This window comes from Ceratotherium simum, chromosome 4 (genome assembly GCF_057802395.1).
Source record: "Ceratotherium simum simum isolate JZ-2026a chromosome 4, ASM5780239v1, whole genome shotgun sequence".
NCBI lineage: Eukaryota > Metazoa > Chordata > Mammalia > Perissodactyla > Rhinocerotidae > Ceratotherium > Ceratotherium simum.
This window is the reverse complement of record NC_141903.1, coordinates 2,313,959-2,334,746: the sequence shown is the minus strand read 5'-3', so window position 1 is coordinate 2,334,746 and position 20,788 is coordinate 2,313,959. Positions and strand designations below refer to the sequence as shown.

Genomic DNA, 20,788 nt, shown 5'->3' with positions numbered 1-20,788 from the left:
GCCCCGCCCTGTCCCGCAGCCCCCACCCCCGCGTCGGCCCTGGGCCCGACGCCCCGTCCTGCCCCGCAGCCCCCTCCCCCGCGTCGGCCCTGGGCCCGACGCCCCGTCCTGTCCCGCAGCGCGCCAGGCCGCCCGCCCCCGGCCCGCACTGAGCGTTGTTTGCGGCCCCGCCGCGTTCCCAAGTCCTTTCTGCGCGGTCCCCCGTCTGGAATGCGCCTTTCTGGCTTGTCGCCTCCTCCGTCCTCGGGGGCCTTCCCCGATCCTCTGTCCTCACGGATCAGGCGCTGCTCCTCCGGACTAACCTTTCCCATCCCACGGTCAACTTTTCTCTAGTCTCTATCTTCTTGGGCGTTTTTTCTAGGCAGAGACCGAGTCCAAGACTAAACAGAACAGAACCAAATCCGCATGTGCGGGTTAGCGCAAGGGGACTAATCTGAAAGGAGCAACGGGGGCGCCCCGCCGAGGCCCCTGGGAAATGTAGTTTCAGCAGCGAAAACCGCTAGCCCAAGGTGGGGTGCCGCGGAGGGGGCTGAAGGGTGCCCTGTTTGCGCAGGCGCGCAATGTCACGTTCTCGGCCGGCGCTGTTGCGGGCGGTCGCGGCCGATTCGCCCTCTGGGAAGTGGAGTCTGGGAAGCAGGGTGCTGCGGCCCTCGGTCTTGTGGGCGTTCAGCTCTGCGGTTCCCAGGGCAACGCGCAAGCGCAGTTCAGACCCGGGCTGCAGACTCCAGCTCATTGTGCTCTGCCTGCGATGTTGCGGTTGCCGTCTCTCGCTGCGGGCAGAGGCTCCTCGAAGGGCAATCCAGTGGTGACCAGGCACGGTGGCCGCAGCCGCATCGGAGAGCAGAAGTGGCGGTGCAGTGGTCGGGCCCGGGGACAAGGGCGGAGGGAAAGCCGAGTAGGTCTGGGTCGTGGTCCCTTCTGGAGGACGCTGATCTGATGCCCCAAACTTCCCGGGATGTATGCCTGAGGTTTGATTCCAAAGAGAAGAAAGGAGGACGGCCAGGTGTGGGGTCTCGGATTTAGAGTGCGAATCTGCGAGTGCATGTGGAGGAGGATGCGGTCAGGGCCTCTGGCGTGTGTGTTGGAGCCGACTACGGGCAGCCCGTTTACGCTCCGGGAACAGATGCTCCCGGTAGGGTTCGGAGCCCTGTATGCGGAACTTGCCGGGGCCGGGGCAGCGCTGGGCAGTCTCTGCAGCCGCTCCCCGGGGGACCTGGCAGAGGGCAGGACGGAGGGCCGGGGGTGGGGTGTGAATTAGATGGCTAGCCCCTGCTCCTCCCCCCCAACAGATACACTGCTGCTCGCCCACCTTTGACTCCAGGTCACCCAAACTGGGCCCCAGAGAGGGAGAGGCCTGAGGCCAGAGAAGGGCTTGGCCTGAGACAGGTCGACAATGAAGATGCAGCCTTCTTAGCTTCTTTTTTTGAGGAGAAAGAAGACGACTCTCCTTGCCCACTTCCTGGCCTCCGCTGGTAGGATTAGGCAGCTGTCCAGGCAGGAGACACACTTCTCTTGAGACCTCTCAGCATAACTTAGGGGCAAAGGCCGGAGGGTGGGTAGAAAGCGTGAGAACTGGGGCTGGAGGGTGCTTTCTGCAAGGGGAAGTCTATGTATTTAAGATACAGAAAGGGGATATGGAGGATTTGACTCAGATGCTGGGGTAAAGATGTGGGGGCAAGTAGCAGCATGGTGAGTGATTCCCTTTACAGTGGAGGCCTGCAGAAATGCCCTCAGAAGGAGCGGAGAGAATTGGAAGCAAAGACAGACTAAGAATTCACTGCTTGGGGTACTGTAGGACTCCCAGATGTGAATGCTCACAGCCTCACTCTGGACTGCTGTGTACTGTCTTTTCACACAGTCCTCTCCTCAGAGTTTCCAGCTTGAGGAGTCCTGCTCTCCCTGTCCTTAAAAGGGCTCATCAGAGAACAAGGAATGGCGGTCAGGCACCTGCCAACCAGGGTCCAGGTGAGTGGGGAGTTGCTGTGGGGTCCCCCACAAATTGCATGAGAAGATTTGAATCCGGAGGTTTGAAGAGTGTGAGCATATTTCTTTCCCCTGGCCAGAATTTTCTCCCAATCCAGTCTCAATCAGAGACTGACCCACTTGCTCCTTTCTCCCCCCTGCCCCCCATATTGGGCTTATCCTGGTGGATGTTTGAGCTAATATCCTGCTAAAGGTGTCATGAGTGACACAGCTGGACTGGAACTGGACCACACGTTGGTCCAAAATGGAAACCTGCGCTCTTTTCACTAGGAGTAAGATGAGGATTGTAAAGCATTAAGGCAGCAGTTGAGAGAAGAGAGAAACTGTAACACTTTCTTGAGGAGGTGAGATTGACTGGACTCTTTTAAAATGACATTTGGCTTTTACTTCAGAGGAATTGTGGGTACCAGTGAAATCATTCAAATGATATGTTTTCAATTTCAGTAAGTTACTAAAAAGCTTTGAGCAGTGTCAGCCTCTTAAGAATAAGAGTATGGACTCTGCTTTGAAGGAGCCAGCATTTGAGTGCATAAATTCTGATGAATTTGGTAAAATTGTTCTAATTCCTTCACATTTAAACCTGTCCAGGACAGGAATCTGGCAGAAATCGTTGGAAGGGATGAGTAGCCGGTTGAAGTGCCATGTTCAACCCAGTCACAGCTCACCAGCTGCTCACCCTCCTCCTGCTGGTTTCTGACTTGTCCCTTAAGACCCATCTCAGGCACCAGTTTTTCTGTGAAACCTGTCCCCACGATGCCAGTCCACTGTGATATTTCCCTGCCCTAGCCTTTTTCTCAAATTCATTGTTGATGTCACAGTTTGTCTTTTGTGTTTACAGGCTGCCTTAGTTTGGTTGCCATTCAACAGACCTATATTGGGGATGTAAAATGTGCCAGGTATTATGATCCATGCTGGTGATGCAGAGGTGAACAATGTCCCTGACACATTGGTTCATGGGTTCAATCCATCAGGTGTTTCTTGGTGCCTACTTTGTGCAAGGCTCTGGGTGCAGGTGACAGAGACCTAACTCACACCATCTGAAGCAAAAGCAGGCTTTTATTGGAAGGATACTGAGATATCTCCCAAGTATTTCTCCAAGGGCAAAGATGCAACTGGATTTTTGTATGGAAGTGGAGTCTAGAATAATCTAAAAGTCCTTTCTCTTGGACCCTTGGCTTTGTTCGCTGTGCTTCTGCTTCATTCTTCTTTCTCAGTGCACACCAGCTCCTTTGGCCTCTCAGCCAGTAGTTTCCAAGGAAGGGAATAGTGAGCAGAGGGACAAAGTCACAATGTCCAGAACGACTGTTTTCATGGGAACCGTGTGTGTGTGTTGGGGGTGGGCAGGTGAGCAGCTGGAGAGAAGCAGAAGTTGCTGAGCAACATATAATAGGTGCTGGGTACACGAGCCATGTTCTAGAAGGCGTGCTGGGGAGAAGGGAGATGTGGAAATGGTCCATAGCTTCCTGGAGTTAACAGTCTAGTGGGGGAACCAAAAGTAACCCAAAACTCACATCCAGTGGGACAGAGCTTTGATGGGCCTGCGTGGGTGATACGGGAGCAATCGAGGAAGGCTGTGCTGAGGAAGTAATGTCTAAGCTGAGAGGTGGGGAGGATTTGGTCATGGGGTGTGGGTAGAGGCAGGGCTGGGCAGATTGAGGGAGATGGGAGAAAACGTTTTGTCAAAATGAACAGCAAGTGTGAAGTTCCAGTGCTGAGGAAACATACCTTCTCCACGATATGTTTCTTCAAAGCAGGGAACAGGGTCTAATAAAAGCTCAACCCCTAGGAGACCCTGAGGAAATGCTTTCCTGGTCACAGAACACTGGCCCCCTATAGGCTAACATCCAGCAGATCTCAGCCAGCTCCTGGGGGCCCCTGGTCTCAGCATTTCCCAGAGAGCCATGTGAAGGGGTAGCTGCTGGTCAACAGGGACAGGTTTGCTATTACAGGAATCGGTGACCTTCAAGGATGTGGCCGTGCTCTTCACCCAGGACGAGTGGGCACAGCTGAACCCTGCTCAGAGGGCCCTGTACAGGGATGTGATGCTAGAGAACTACAGCAACCTGGCCTCACTGGGTGAGTGGGGAGCCTCCGAAGGCTTATCTTCACATTTGGAGATCTCTTTGAGACCCTTAAACTGGTTCCATATAGAAGGTTGGGTTGCGGGCCAGCCCCGTGGCTTAGCGGTTAAGTGCGCGCGCTCCGCTGCTGGTGGCCCGGGTTCGGATCCTGGGCGCGCACAGACGCACCACTTCTCTGGCCATGCTGAGGCCGCGTCCCACATACAGCAACTAGAAGGATGTGCAGCTATGACATACAACTATCTACTGGGGCTTTGGGGGGAAAAAATAAATAAATAAAATCTTTAAAAAAAAATAAAAAAGAAGGTTGGGTTGGGATGGGAACGGGCTAAGGATGTTATCTTCAAGGCTACTACATGCCTATCCTTGGTGTCCCGGGCACAGGGACTGCACAGACTCTTTTGGAGTCTAAGTACAGATGCCTCAAAGGTGACTAGGGGTCGAATCCTCCTCCCTCTGGCAGGGAGGAGGACATGGGAACGGATTGTCTGTGTCAGGCCTGAGCCGTCTTTTCCTCCTTCTGGGAACTCATCTCCACCCTGGGCCTTCCTGTTAAGTCACCTTTTCCAGGAAGTTCGGAGACCAGATGTCGTCCTTGCAGTGATTTTCTCTCTGGTGTCAACAGATATGGTCCATTTTTTTTTTCCCTTAAAAACAGGACTCTTAGGACCCGAACCAGATATGTTTTCCCAGCTGGGAAAAGGGGAAGAATGGATGCCAGAGGACACCTTGAGAGGCCTCTGTCTTGGTAAGAATCCTGCCTGTGGGAGGCATTGGGAGGAACTCCACAAATGCACCAGGCCTTGGAGTGAGAAACGAGCCTCTTTCCCCTTCTTGCTCACCTCAATACCTTGTTGCCACATTTGTCCCTGCGTGCATGTGGCACTCCTTTCTTGTGGCAGTTTGTGCCTCCCTGGACCCTTCTCTCTGTAATTTTTCTTCTCTCCCTATTTGGCACAGATTAATAGTCTCCGGTTTGGAAAAGACCTCAAATATAATCTGGACAGCTTCCCCCGCTGCTTGCATGTCCTGTTGTCCTGCTCAGCACCTGACAGTGCAGTCTCTGTTCGCACTTCTCCAGTGAGGAGGAACCACCCTGGGTACACACAGCAGGGCAGCTTCTGGTCCTCAGGGCCAGTCACCGTGTGCCTTCTGAGGCAGCTCTTCTAGCTAAACATTGCACATTTCTTGAACCACCTTCATGTTTGTTTATCCACGTGTACATACATTCAGCCAGCATTTCATTATTCTCCCCTTTTTGCTGGCGTCACACTGGGCTGTAAGCACCATGAGAGCACGGCCAGGGTCATGGTAGGTTTTGCTGTATCGCTCACACCCAGCACAATGCTTGGCATCTAGTAAGTGACATGGACTTTTTGCCTGGGGATACAGAGAACATGACAGTTTAATGGCTGTTACTTGTCTTGAGGAGCCCATTGGGTCTGGTAGCTTAAGAGCAGGAGTAGGGGTGCCTCTCTCCCCTGCCTAATGTTCTAGAGAGCTTATTGCTTTATCTGAGACATTACAAATTTCACCTTCAGCTAGCGTTCTGTAGGCTGTAAAATATTTTTAAAACCTTTTATTAGTGATTTTTCACAGTAGCCCAATGAAGCAGGCAGGAATTTCTGTCCTACAATAAAATAACTGTATACAGTCATGCATCACTTAACAATGGTGATACGTTCTTAGAAAAGCGTTGTTAGGCAATTTTGTTGTGCGAACATCATAGTGTCCTTACACAAACCTGGATGGCATATCCTAATACACGCCTAGGCTCTCTCGTACTCATCTTGTGAGACCACCATCGTATATGCAGTCGGTTGTTGACTGAAATGTCATTATGCAGCACATCACTGTACCTGGATGTCAAGGACCCAATGTGTTATGGAATTTAAATATCTGAAATCCAAAACTCAGTTATCAAAAAAAATCTTTTAACTTACCCCAATAATGTTCTGAGTTTCCATTACCACCAAACTAAGGCATTTTTAATATTTCATTCTGTATTATACAAGCAGTGATATAACAAAAAAAAGAGGAGAATTAAAATAAATTCACGCACTATCCTGCCATTCTCACATCATAATATTGTGGGGGAAGAGGGAGAATCCCTCTCTGCCCTTTCCCTCAAGGTTCTTATGGCTGGCCAAATAATTAACAAGACAGGTTAGCAGGAGAAAATAATACCAAGGTTAATAACGTATACGTGGGAGAAACTCAGAAATGAGCAGCTCGTCCCTCTGTGTAAGCTGCTTGCTTAAGTATTGTAGCTAAAGGCGAGGAAGGTGTTGGGAGTGGGTAATGGTTTGGGATTTCAGAGGGGAAGAAGACAATTCACATGGAGATAGAAATGCAAATGTTTGTCTGACAACTCTTTTCAGGGCCACCTATAGAGAATGTGGCCAGGGGGAGACAGAATTTTTGATAAGAGGGGCTTGGTGCCTTTCCTATTGTAACATCTATTTTACATTATTATTACAGCCATCATGATGATAACTCCTTCCTGAAACAGATCTTTTGTTTTGAATTCTTTAGGCAGTTTGGGAGGGGAAACTCAAATGTTCTTCCTGAGTTTTCTGAGTCTTTATTGTCTTCAGCTGGAAATAATCCACATACCAGAGTGGTGCTTCTTGGGGTGGCCTGCCCTGAGCACCATCAGTTCCCTCCTCTGAAACTTCCCTAGAAGTTTCACATATTAAAAGCTGAGCTGGTGACTGTGGAGAGAGAAATCAGGTTAGTATCTGAGTGATAAGAAGTCTGCAAAGAGAGAAAAGAACATAGATAGAATGAGGATGAACAGGCAGCAAAGAACAAATCAGAGCACATCCCCACACTCCATTAAACCAGTCCCCTAATCCTGGAAATAAGTCAGTCCAATAAAATGTGTGAGCTTCATTTATCTGATGGAAAATATCAATCTTCTCTTTTAGTAGATGTAAGTTAGATACTACTTGCCCTGTTTGATTCACATGGAAGTAACATTTTTCGCCAGTGATTGCACACGCTCCTCCTTGCTGGGCAGTGAGTACATCCAGAGCACGTCGATTTTGGAGCACCACAGAGGCTAGCCTGTTAATCTTTGACTGGAGTATGTTCACGGTTTGCATGGTGGTGTTGAACTCTTGCTCCATTACCATAGAGAGATTTAAGATTGCCTTTTCCAACTCGTAATCTCCAAAGCTGGGGAATAGGACTCTCAAGGCTGAAAAGAACTTGGAGTTGTGATACACAAGTGGATTTTCCACAGTTTCTTGACTGGCATGTTTATGTGGCACAATCTTATGAACAAAGGAACCCAAGTTTGTAATTTGGCTGGCATTTAAGGTGGAGTGTTTGGTGACAGAAGGGGCCAGGTATCCAAGTCCACATCGTCCTGACCAGTTAGGTAGGAATCCTTTGTATACTTTGTTGCCACATAAAATGAAAAGACCAGTGTAGTTCAAAGACAAGGTTAGAATTGAGTCTGTAGTTCCCAGGATCTGGACCATTTCATGATCTTTGCCACTGGCACTGTTAGTACCTAAACATCTCCATTTTCCACGCGCTCTTGTCAGTCTGTGAGAACAGAACAGATTGCAGAATAGCTGGTACCGGAGGCCTGCAGTTTGATTTTGCCAGCTATAAAGCCTGGTCTTGTCACCTGACCAGGTGAGTCCAGATTTTTTTGATCCACCCATATGTAGTCTGTGGCATTGGGCAGCTTAACCATGAGGGCAACTGTGATACCCCGCGTTGTACGTGGGTGGCTCGTAAGCCATCCAGAGCACTTGGTGATTTGGCACATGTTTGTGCCAGAGGGAGTAGTGATAGAGTCACTTACAATTCCCTTGAGAAGTCTGAAGATGCCACCTGCAGAATCAAACCACAAAGTTTGATTGCAATATTGTCCCAGTATGTCACCCAGGAAAGGTCCAGTGCCATGTTTACTTTCAATGCAGAGGGAAAAACTTTCACCTATTGCCTGTACTTGGGCAAGGGACAGTCCTTGAGCTTCTAAGGAGTCTTTCTGGGGCCCAAGTGACTCACCAGGAGAAGAGGCAGAGTGAAGTTTCCCTTGTGGATACCATACCCTGTTATTCAGCCATCTTCCGTACTTAGTCCACCAGGTGTTCACATCAGCAGGAACAAAGACTAGTTCAGGTTCTTTTTGCGCTGTCTAGCTGTTGACATAACCAACAGTCAGATTGATTAGTTAGCGTGGCCAGGGCTTGGTAAACTGGCATAAAGGGGTGTTTGGTCTGTGCTTGACCTGTTGAAAAGGAGAGGGTTAGTAAAAGCAAGACACAGATTGGAAAAGAGCCCATAGCGGAGACTTAGAGAGGGGAAGAGGGACAGATAGAGACCAGCACTCTCCAGTCAGCTTTCTAATAAATGATTAAAAATATATATATATAGGGGCCGGCCCCGTGGCGTAGCGGTTAAGTGCGCGCGCTCTGCTGCTGGTGGCCTGGGTTCGGATCCTGGGCGTGCACTGACGCACCGCTTGTCAGGCCGTGTTGTGGCAGCGTCCCATATAAAGTGGAGGAAGATGGGCACAGATGTTAGCCCAGGGCCAATCTTCCTCAGCAAAAAGAGGAGGATTGGCAGATGTTAGCTTAGGGCTGATCTTCCTCACAAAAAATAAATAAATAAATAAATAAATAAATAAATAAATAAATAAATATCCACTAATAGTTTGTGTGTACATGTGAGTGTGTGTGTGTATAGGGAGTTTTAAAGCAAGGGGGAGAAAATGGGTCAAAGTAGGTTTTCTTGATCCGTGATCTTGGGAAAAGCTGTCTACTTCGTGATGTTGGCTGCTTCTGGGGCCTGGATTTTGGCCCTCGAAATCCTTAGTTTAAGGTCACCTGTGGGGATTCTCTCTCAGTTGTGTTGAGAGCAATGTTCTGGGTCTATTTTGTCTTGGCTTGCATGGATCCAGGAAGATTTTTCCTTTATTTTGATGGCAGTGCAGGTCGTCAGTAAGTCTTCATAAGGTCCTTCCCAGCGAGGTGACAGTGTGTGTTTTCTTCTAAAGACCTTGATGTACACCGGATCTCCTGGTCGAAAGGGATGGCAAGGCTTGTCAGAAGGTGGGGGCCACGCCTCTTTTACCTGTTGATGATATGCTTCAAGTATACTAGTTAATTTTTGTATATAACTAGTCATAGCATCAAATTGTTCACTTAAGTTCCCATAATATTCACTTAATCCGGGAATTGAAGGTTTAGAGATGCCAGTAAGCATCAGACGTCCAAAAACTATTTCAAAAGGAGTCAATACATGCCTCCTATTTGGAGTATTTCAAATCTTCATAAGGGCCAAGGGCAGAGCTTCTGGCCTTTTAAGTCCAGTTTCTTGACAGACTTTTCCTAATCTTTTTATATCTAGATTTTTACGTTCCACTTGCCCTGATGACTGAGGGTGATATGGGGTATGAAATTTTAATGAGTACCCCAGAGTTTTTGCAAGCAAGTGGTTTATCTCTGCTGTAAAATGAGTTCCTTGGTCTGATTCAATCCATAAAGGAATGCCAAATCGAGGAATAACTTCAGGTATTAATTTCTTTACCACTCTTGTGGCATCTGCATGTCTGGTCGGATAGCGTTCAGTCCATCCGCACTAAACATGCAGACAATAACCAAACAGTGAGAGTAGCCAAAGCTGAGGGCAAGTCTATAAAATCCATTTGGAGTGCCGCAAAGGGCAGCGTGGGCCTGGGAGGACTTCCTGGGGCACACCGATTTCTCCCAGAAACTTGGTAAGATTTGCAAGTTGTGCAGTGGGAGGTAATTTGGTCAGAAATTTTATGGATGCCACGGCAAAACCAATTGTCTTTTAGTTCCTTAACTATCCCCTGTTTGCACATATGTCCCATTTGGTGGGAGATAAGTGCAAGCCAAAAAGTCAAAGGGAGCTACTGGAAGTCCATTTGGCCCAATGTACAATCCATCTGCTAATTGTTTGGCACCATTTTGTATCCAATTGTCTTTTTCAGATTGTGGGGCATTTGTCTGATAGTTAATAATATCAGTCAGACATAAAGGAAGGTTTAAAAATTTGGTGGAAAACGGATAAGGGGGTCCATAGTGAGCTGCATGTTTAGCAGCTCTGTCAGCCCTGTCATTCCCTAAAGATATGACATCAGTCTCTTTAGTGTGGGCTGAACAATGAACAATGGCAATTTTAGAAGGAAAGTGAATAGCTTGTAATAAGGCTGCAATTAGGTGTCCATTAGCGATAGGAGTTCCTGCAGAAGTTAAGAATCCACGGGATTTCCAAATTGTGCCAACAGCGTGGTAGACTCCAAAAGCGTATTTGGAGTCTGTGTAAATAGTGGCAGTTTTTCCTTTTGCTAATGTGCAGGCCCTAGTGAGAGCTATGAATTCAGCAGCTTGGGCTGATTTTATGGTGGGCCAAGAATAAGCTTCAAGAGTTTCATGTGGAGAAACTATGGCATAACCAGTTATTATGCTTCCCCAGAAATTTCGTTTACAGGAGCCGTCACAAAACAGAAGTAAGTCTGGATTGTCTAAAGGGATGTCTGAGAGATCCTCTCGTGGCTTCGAGACCATTTCTATAATTGCAAGGCAATGATGTGGAATGGAGTGGGGCTCTCCATCATCAGGAAGGGGCAGTAAAGTAGCTGGATTTAAAGTGTTGCAACGATGTAAGATGGTGGAAGTGTTAGTTAAAAGAGCCTGCTCCTAGGTGGTCTGTCGCCGTGTAGAGAGGTGTTGTGTCCTATGAACTTGCAAAATAGCTGACACAGAATGTGAAACGTAGAGGTGAATGGGAGAGCCTAATGTGAGAGTACTAGCTTTATCAATCAGGGTGGCAGCTGCAGCCACCACACGTAAGCATGGGGGCATACCTGATGCCACAGGATCTAGTTGGCATGAGAGATATGCTATAGGACGCATTTGAGAGGAAAAGATTGTCCTAGAATGCCTGCAGCAATTCCATTATTTTCATGACAGTATAGATGAAAAGTCTTGTCAAAATTAGGTAAGCCAAGAGCCGGAGGCATGGACAAAGCTATTTTTAAGGCCTCAAAGGAATTTAATGCTTCTGAGGGCCAGGAAATAGGCTCTGGGGCGATATCTGGGAGAAGAGAATACAGAGGTTTAGCAAGGGCCGCAAAAATAGGAATCCATTGGCAGCAGTAACCAGCAGCTCCTAGAAATTTTCGTAGCTGTTTCTTTGTTTTGGGGAGAGGGATGGATAAAATTGACTCAAGGCGTTTGGGGGTTAGCTTTTGAATGCCTTGAGATATCTCATGCCCTAAGTAGGTAACAGTCATTTGCACCCACTGAAGTTTAGATCTGGAGGCTTTATGGCCTCGTTCAGCTAGGGCTTTCAGGAGAATGAGAGAATCTGTAAGAGACCCCTGCTTAGTTGGATTACAGAGTAAAACGTCATCAACATATTGAACAAGAGTGGAGCCTTGAGTAAAGACTACAGAATCCAAGTCAGCTTTAAGGACCTGGGGAAATATTGAGGGGGACTCACAATATCCCTGAGGTATGCGAGTCCATGTTAATTGTCTCCCTTTAAATGTAAATGCGAAAAGAAATTGTGAGTCAGGGTGCAATGGGATTGAAAAGAAAGCTGAGCAGAGGTCAACTACTGTAAACCAGACTGCATCAGCAGGTATTGAGGTCAGGATGACAGCTGGATTAGGGACCACAGGATGCCGAGGAATTACAAAAGAGTTTATGGCTCTGAGGTCTTGTACAAATCTGTAGATTTGGTTCCCGTGTGAGTCAAATTTGCCTTCCTTTTTTACTGGCAAGATTGGAGTGTTACAGGGTGAGGAAGTAAAAACTAGTACACCCTGTTGCAAAAGAGAGTCTATTATGGGTTCAGTTCCCCACTCGGCATCTCTAGAGAGGGTACTGGGCTACTGATGGAAACAGTTTATTCTTTTTCCAAGCAATGTGTATCGGTTCAGCACTAAGCAACAATCCTACCTCATTTGCATGTGCAGCCCAGAGACTAATTGGGACATCCTTTAAAGACTCATCCTCCTCAGAAGGATTTAAATCAGGACAAGTTTCCATCATGGGAAGTAGGAGACTTGGGGCTTGGTCAGAAGGCAAGGAGATAAAAACACCTTTTTCATTACAATTTATAGTGGCATTGAATTTACATAAATCTCTGCCAAAGAGGTTTGCTGGTGAACAGTCAGAGACTAAAAAAGCATGATGAGTGTTAAGGGGTCCTAAAGATATTGGAGTGGGCTTAGATATGGGCAGTGAAATAGGCTGTTCAGAGACTCCAACAGCTTGAATAGAATCAGAGGTAACAGGTAGAGATAAATCCTTCGAACAGATAGTAGAGAGTGTCGCACCAGTGTCAATTAGGAAATCCAGTTCCCGATCCTCTATTTTAAGTTTAACTGTAGGCTCAGGGGTGCAACTGAGGATCGGCTGACCCCATGATTTGATGGAGAAATGCCCCTCAGGCGGAGAAAAACGAGCCTTTTGGGGGTGCTGGGGCCAAGCGGGAACATTTTTTAAACTTTCCCTTCTCTTAAGAGTGGGACATACCCCTTTCCAATGTCCTGGTTTCTTGCGATACCTACAATTGTCCGAAGGCAAATAGGGAGACCTCTGAGTGGGCTTTAGTTTACTTTCAGGGTTGAATTTTTGCTTTCCAAAAGATTCACCTTGCAAAGCAAGAAGAGTTGTCTTTAATTCTCTTTTCCTTTTGCTTTCCTGCTGACAATTTTCAAAGAATTGTGTAGCAGCCCCCATTATTACACTTAATGGTTGCCCTGCCCAACCAACCACACTGTTTTGAATTTGTTTCTTTATATCAGGAAGAAAATTTCCAACTGAAGCAGAAATTAGGAGATTCCTATGTTCTGGGGCTTCCGGATTTAATGCAGTGTGTCTTTGGAAAGTCTGAATAAACCGCTCAACAAAAGCTTTAGGATGTTCCCCCTGGTTCTGAGTGCATAATTCAATTCTTGACCAATTAACTTGAGGAGGAAACGCCTCTAGAATCGCTCCTATTAAACCTTGAATATCAGCCTGTAGCTGTGCCACTTCCTGGTCATCTGCAGGAGGGCCTGGGAGAGGGTCTGGCCATCTATTTCCTCTACGAGGAGGGTTTTCTCCAGGGGGCCGTCTGGCCTGTCTGATAACTACAGTGTAGTCATGGGCTGGAAGAACGCCCCTTAGCAGCCAGTCAAGGTCTCTGTGGGTGGGGTTTTGAATAGCCACTAATCTTTCTAATTCCTCTCTAAATTTAGTAGGGTCTTCTGACAATGGAGCAGGAGAATTGTATAATTTAATAGATCAGCTGCTGTCCAGGGGACATGAATTCTCTGCAGCAGAGGTCCAGGGTACATCCTCAATGGACACTGCATAGCAATGTCTGAAGCTGACAGAGCCTGATTACAGAGCCCTGGCAAGTAGGAGGAGTTGTAAGACACAGCAAAACGAACCTTCCTGTCCTTCCTGGGTGTTTCTACTAAATTTACTTCTTGGTTTTCAGCATTTACACAAGTCACCTGTACGCCGCTCACTTGGAGGTCAAGCCTAAACGCACCCTGTAAGTCTTCAACAGTGCGAGAAGTTAAAATAGGCAGCTGAATGCCCTTCAGAGAAGTTGGACTTCTGGGACCTAAGGGAACTGGCTGAGGAGGTGGCTGGGGAGCTAAGTCTTGAGGGGGAGGGTTTGGACCAGGGGCACAGAGATCCAAAAGATCTTCTGGGGAGTCAGGGGCAGGGAGTTGGGGATATAAGGGAGTGTAGGAGGGAGGAGAAAGGGAATTTTCAGTAAATTTGCTTTCAATCTTTGTTCTAACTCTGACTTTTGTTCTTGCATTTTGTTAAGAGATTCCCTAAGGCTAGCTGTTATATTTTTCTGGGTTTTGTTTTCAATTTGATCATCCCACAAATACCAATAAGGCAGCTGCTTGGGATGACAGCTCTTTAAAATATTTTCCAAATATAGAAGTGTTTCCAATTCAAAGGATCCATCGTCTGGCCATTGACGAGTAGGATCTTCATTTGTATATTTATTACAATAGTGACTCAATCCAATAAGCCCGTTTAAGGAAAGACCCAGAGGTAACTTTTCACACTTAGAATAAATCTTTACCACGGACGCAAGAGGTATCCCTGGTGAGGGCGCAGATGATGTAGCTTCCATGATCCACAGAATTCATTCCCAAAGATATTCAGAGAAAGTAAAGACCTTCGTTGCACAGGCGGTAAGAATGGTGTAGTGAAAACGGTGTCTCCAGTCTCCCACAATAGTGTGGGACGCCTCCAGTCACAGACCCGATAATCTGTGACACCGGGCAGGCACTACTGGAATGGGAGTTTTCCAGCACTAACAAGCAGTGAAGGTTAAGATGACAAAAGCCCTTATGGGCTGGCCCCTTTAAGACAAACTCCCCTGAGAGCTTGGCACAGCCAGACAAAGAGACAGTTCAGAACCCCAGTCTACTCAACTGGCCACCAAGGTACACCCCGATAAATGGACCTTCCGTATGGTGGAGACCAAGGAGAATATTCTCACTGGTCACAAAGCCAAGTTCTCAGGACACAAAACAAGACAGAAGGAAAAACCTCATCCAGTTTTTTTCTTATATGCACAATGACAGCTTTAGCCACGCCTTAGGTCTCTTAGAGCCAGAATAATACCTGGGGGGAGGTGCCGCAGGGTTGGGGACTGTGTGCTTTACAGAGTACCTCGTCGTTGCACAGATATTTTCTTGCAGTTGGCGGGGGACCTGTGTCATCTACCCCATTCCGTGACCCAACTTACCCTTTCACGGGGAGTCTTCTGAAGGTGGAGAGCGCCCTAATGGCTCTTAACTGCTTGACCTGTGCCCACCAAATTTGTGGCCTTTTTGGCTTCCAAGATGCCTTTGGCAATGGCCTTCACTTCATGTGCATGTTAACCCACAGCAAAGTTTGTCTAAATAGACGCCGGTCTGGTGAGACCCACAAACTCACCAGTCTGTGAGGCCGGCCCAGACAGCAGGCTTATAGGGCCTATGCCTGCGTCCTACCCTATGATATTTCCTTCTTATGACACACGACACAAAAGATAGAGACAAAAGAGAAAAACAGAGACTATCCCTGGGAGGAAAGGGGATCAAGATTAAAACCAAGAGTACTCTACCAAATTGACCAGAGTCACTAAAAACACAAGAAACTAGTTTCCCAAATATTTTCTCCTGCCAATCTAAATTTAGAAAGAGAAAAAAATTCTCATCACTTGCTTCCACCGGACCCCGCAGATAGAGATTCCGGGAGGCTGATGTGGTAAGAAATCTTACCTTTTGCTGGCTTTCCCGTATCTCATCATCTGCAGTAGTCCAGGGAGAAGGCAGTTCTTCCAGCCAGAGAAGGCAACTTGCCAGCCAGTGGGGATCTTGCCAACTAGGCCAAAACTGTGGGGGAAGAAGGAGAATCCCTCTCTGCCCTTTCCCTTAAGGTTCTTATGGCTGGCCAAATAATTAACAAGACAGGTTAGCAGGAGAAAATAATACCAAGTTTAATAACATGTATACATGGGAGAAACTCAGAAATGAGCAGCTCGTCCCTCTGTGTAAGTTGCTTGCTTAAGTATTGCAGCTAAAGGCGAGGAAGGTGTTGGGAGTGGGTAATGGTTTGGGATTTCAGAGGGGAAGAAGACAATTCACATGGAGATAGAAATGCAAATGTTTGTCTGACAACTCTTTTCAGGGCCACCTATAGAGAATGTGGCCAGGGCGAGACAGAATTTTTGATAAGAGGGGCTTGGTGCCTTTCCTATTGTAACATCTATTTTACATTATTATTACAGCCATCATGATGATAACTCCTTCCTGAAACAGATCTTTTGTTTTCAATTCTTTAGGCAGTTTGGGAGGGGAAACTCAAATGTTCTTCCTGAGTTTTCTGAGTCTTTATTGTCTTCAGCTGGAAATAATCCACATACCAGAGTGGTCCTTCTTGGGGTGGCCTGCCCTGAGCACTATCAACATCATTCATTCTTCCATTTGTTCGTCAATGCTAGTTGTTTATTGCACTTGGTGGGGGGATTGGGAAGGTAAAGAAGGACTTTTATGCTTAGAAGGGATTTTATAGTCAGGTGCAGGTCATGACATGAAAAACCCGGTGGTCATGGTTCAGTAATATTTCCTTATACACACGGGCCTTGGTTGGGAGTTTCTGTAGGTGCATTCACAGGTGTAGAAATACTGGGTTTAAGGGTATGTGCTTCTTCAACTCTTCTAGATTTCCCCAGATTGCTGAGTAAATTAGTTGTTCCAAATTATATTCATAATTGATGCACATTCCTGTTACTTTACATTCTTGCTAAAATTTGGAACTGTCAGACTTTTAAAAATTAGCCCCAGTCCTGAGAAATGGTATCCCATGGTTTTAATTTGCATTTCCTTGTTTACTCGTGAAGTTGAATATCTTTTCATATGTTGATTATTTGTGTTCTGTGACTTACATATTCATATTCTTTGCCCATTTTTCTATTATGGTTTATCTTTTTCTTATTCATTTGTAGGAGTTCTATATGTATTCAGGAATCGAATACTTTATCAGCTAATACGTATGTCAGTCTATAGCTTATCTTTTCTCTTTCTTTACTAACAGAAGTTCTTAATTAATGAAGTAAAATATATCAGTCCTGTCTTTGTGATCTTTATCTTCGTGCTTCCTGTGTCCTGTGTAAATCATCATCTCTACCTTAGATCTGTGAGAGAAGGGCTTGGTCTTATTTCCTCTTGTATCCTCAGCACACCAGAGCCCCAGAGGTGTTTGTTGAATGAAAGCAGGACTTTATTTAGTATTTACTTTTATCTTTTTTTTCTAGATAAGTCTTGTCAGAGTTTTGCTTTTTTAATAGACTTTTTAATGAATAATGTTTGGCTTTGCTGATTCTTTCTATTTTGTCTTAATCTATTTCATTAATTTTTGCTCTTTGTCATTTCTTTCCTTTAACTTTTTTGGATTTTATTCTTTTTCTTTATTTTTAGTAGTAAATTTTATCAAAGTAATACATGCATTTAGTTTAATGAAACTACAATGTTTACTATGAAAAACAGTGGCCCCTTGTCCCCCCTTTTCCCCATTCTTCCCTCTTTGGAAGTAACCACTTTCTCTTCTTTTAGCTGATTATTTGGTATATTTGCTTCCACGTCTCCAAGTAACACGTTGGTATTGCTACCTCTTGACTTTGCGGTTTTAGACGTTACTTATGAATTCCTTCTATAGAAAGTGAGGATTAAACTCACCTCCCTAACTACTCATGCTTATTGCCTCCTCCACCCCCTGTCCTCCCAGAAGAGTTGTAGTGTAATTTTGGTCAGAGCAATAATCACTGTTTTACATTGTCAAACGCTATTCACAACTGATCCAGAGTAAATTATGACAACTTTTGCTTTCCTAAGCAATCTATTCCCCGAGTTCATTGGTTCTTAGGTTCATTTGTAATGAGCACTAATTTACTCTCAGCCCTTCTCTACCTATCTATATCTCAGGACTTTCAGATGATTCATCAGTCAGTCTGATAATTTCATTTTCCTGGAAAAGTCTCTTCTGGAGCCATCTGACCTGCTCCACTCTGGAATGGTTGGTGCCCAGCTGTCATCCTCCTGCGAATCCCCCCTCTCCTGGTCTGCGTGTCCCATGTCGTTTTTTTCTTGGTTGACCCACTTCTTTTGGTGGCACACATCTTCCAGTAGCTTCCTAAGAAAGGATGCAAGGGAATACATTTTTTGCAACCTAATATGTCTGTAAATGTCTTTTTTCTGCCCTGATACTCCTGGATAGTCTGACTAGATAGAATTCAGCACTAGAAATCTTCTTCCTCTGGAATTTTGAAGACATTACTCCATTGTTTTCTGGACCTCAGTCTGCTGTTGAGAAATCCAAAATCATTCTGATTCTTCATCACTTGTAACCTGTTTTTCCTCTCTGAAAGCTGGCAGGATCTCCTCATTTACTCCCATGTTCCTAAGGTTCTCGGGGATGTACCCTGGTTCTGTATTTGTATCGTTGAGTCTCGGCCAGCCTGCAATTGAGCGTTTGGTGAGCCTTTCCATCTGAAATTCCTGCCCTTTGGTTCTAGGACATTTTCTTCTAGCATTGTTTGATTTCCACCTTTAGTTTTCTCTATATTCTCTTCATAGAATGCTTGATATCTCCTGGACTGATCTTCTAATTTTATCTTTGTATTAAAATTTCCATCTTTATTCTTTTTTGTTGTACTTTTTGACAGTGTTCTTCAATTTTTTCTTCCAGTTCTTCTACTGAGATTTTAAAAATATTTTTAAATTACTTTTAATCTTTTAGCTGATTAAAAATGCAATAAAATTCACCAATTTTAAGTGTAATATTTGATCAGTTTTGACAAATTTATACAGTTGTGTAACCATCACCAAATCAAGAAAAATAATATTTTTGTTATCCCTGAAAGTTCCCTCTTACCTCTTGGCAGTTGGTCCCCTCCCGCCTTCCCTGCCTGCTGATCCGCTTTTGTTGCTATGGGTTTACCTTCCCAGGACTTCATAGGAATGGGTTTATACAGTATGTGCTCTTTCGTGTCTGACTTCTTTCACTTGGCACATTATCTTTGAGACTCATCCTTGCTGTTTCATCTGTCAGTAGTTCCTTACTGTTGCTGAGTAGCATCTGTTGTATGGCTATACCACTATCTGTTCATCTATTCATCTTTAATGAACATCTGAGTTGTTTTCAGGTTTTGGCTAAAGCTGCTATGAACATTCTGGTACAAGTGTGGAGGTATTTTTAGTTCATATGCTTTTTGTGAACATGTGTTTTCACTAAGGTAAATGCGTAGAAATAGGATTGCTGGGTTGTATACTAAATGTGTGTTTTAACTTTATAATAAACTTTTGCAGTGACCATTCCATTTTGCATTCCCACAGTGAGGTACTCGAGGTCCAGGTGTTTCTTGCTGCCCTGGTTAGGCCGCCAGCACAATGCTGAGTAGCAGCTGTGAGAGGGGCCGTCCTGCCTTCTCCCCATCTTACAGGGAAGCATTCAGTCTTTCATCACTGAGTATGTCAGGTGTAGGTTTTGTTTAGATGCCCTTTATCAGGTGAGAAAGTTTATACCTTTTCCTGGTTTGATGAGAGTTTTAACATGAATGGATGTTTAATATTTGTCAAATGCTTTCCTGAATCCTTAAGATGATGTAATGTTATATAGTGTGTAATATAGTGAATTAATTAATATAGTGAATTACATTGATTGGTTTTAAAATATCAAATTTGCATTCCTGGAATATACTCAACTTAGTCTTGATTTGTTATCCTTTTTAAATATTACTGGGTTTAATTTGCTAGCATTTTGTTAAGAACTTTTGCATCAATTCTCATGAGGGATATTAGTCTGTAATTTTATTTCCTTGTCCTATCTTTGCTTTTGGTATCAGAGTAATGTTAGTCTCATAAAATGAATTTGGAAGTTTCCCCTTCTATTTTCTAGGAAAATTTGTGTAGAATTGGTGTTATTTCTTCATTAAATGTTTGGTAGAACCAGTGAAGTCTTCTGGGCCAGGGGTTTTCCTTGTGGGAAGGTGTTAAACTACAAGTTCAATTCTGGCGGCTTTCTGCTCTTCAGTGGCCACAGATTTTAGCTGCCTCGGCCCCCCACACCCTGCTCTCTGTCACTTCAGTTCACTGAGACTCCTGGGCTGTTTTGTGTGCTCTGTGCACTGACCTGGACCTGCCTCCAGGGGCTCACCTAGGGCATCATTACTGGTTTGTTTCCCTTCTCCCAAGGGTCTCCCTCTTTCGCTGTCATTTATACAGGGCCTAAAAGCAGTTGTTTCTTTCTTTTTTTTTTTTTCTGGTTTCCTAATTGTTTCAGGCAGGAATTCTCTATTGAGTTTTCAAGTTCTGCCATCATTTTTAATTTCCAAGAACTCTTGTTTCTCTGACTATTGCTCCAAATATTTCTAAATATTTATAAACTCTTATTCGTGTTTTACAGTTAAAATATTTTACCTCTAAAGATAACGATTTTCAAAAGCATTTTCTTCTCTCTTCATAGGCTCTATGTTCTCAAATTTTCTCTTTGATTATTTTGTTATCTCTTTCTTATCTAGTAATTCCTTATCGTCTGCCCCACTCAACAGTGGGAGGACTGAAGTCCTTTTTGGAAGCTCTGTGTGGGTGGGTAAGTGGGGCTTGAGTCTTCAGCTGGCTCTCCTGCCACCCATGGCCCTGGTGCCTTCAGTCCAGAGCAGCTTTGACTTACTCTCTCCAGGAGAAAAAGCCTCCAACCTTTGCCAAGTTGGGAGAGGGAACTCCTCCAGCTCCTCTGAGTTGGGGAGGGATCTGGGGGCATACAGGCTTCATAACCTGACCTTAAACCACTCCTCCTTATTTTATCAGCCCCACACCCCTACTTCCAGATGTACCTGATGGTGCCAATTCTTGAAACTTTTGGTGATTTGGAAGGAAATTGAGTTCATTTCTGGTCCCTCCCGGAAACGAGGGGGTGACCTCTTGACTGCGTTGTATAGGGGCTTGGATCATACTATTGCATGCCTCGCTTGAACCCGTATGGTTGTATACTTTAGAACCATACCCTTTTTTTTTTAATGTGGGCCAATGCAGCTAGGGGTGTGGCTCCTTAATTCAGCCCACCCTGAAGTAACCTGGGCCCTGTGTGCCCATCCCGAGCCTGCTCTGTCACATGACAGTTTCCGTGCGTCCAGTCTTTCCACACCTCAGGTGCTCTTCAGTGTGG

General features: G+C 45.4%; 1 protein-coding gene across 7 annotated transcripts in view; it reads left to right on the top strand.

Annotated features, from left to right (window-relative positions):
* The first annotated feature begins 549 nt into the window (after positions 1-549).
* ZNF454 (zinc finger protein 454) overlaps positions 550-20,788 on the top strand; it is a 36,135-nt gene continuing 15,896 nt past the window's right edge. The window contains exons 1-6 of one of the 7 annotated variants that reach the window (XM_087429253.1): positions 833-895; positions 1,290-1,472; positions 1,859-1,965; positions 2,254-2,327; positions 3,933-4,059; positions 4,723-4,812. In XM_087429253.1, coding sequence (XP_087285379.1) covers positions 4,026-4,059; positions 4,723-4,812 — 124 coding nt within the window. In that variant the 5' untranslated portion in view covers positions 833-895; positions 1,290-1,472; positions 1,859-1,965; positions 2,254-2,327; positions 3,933-4,025. The other 6 variants (XM_087429251.1, XM_087429250.1, XM_087429252.1 and 3 more) reach the window with 6 other exon arrangements.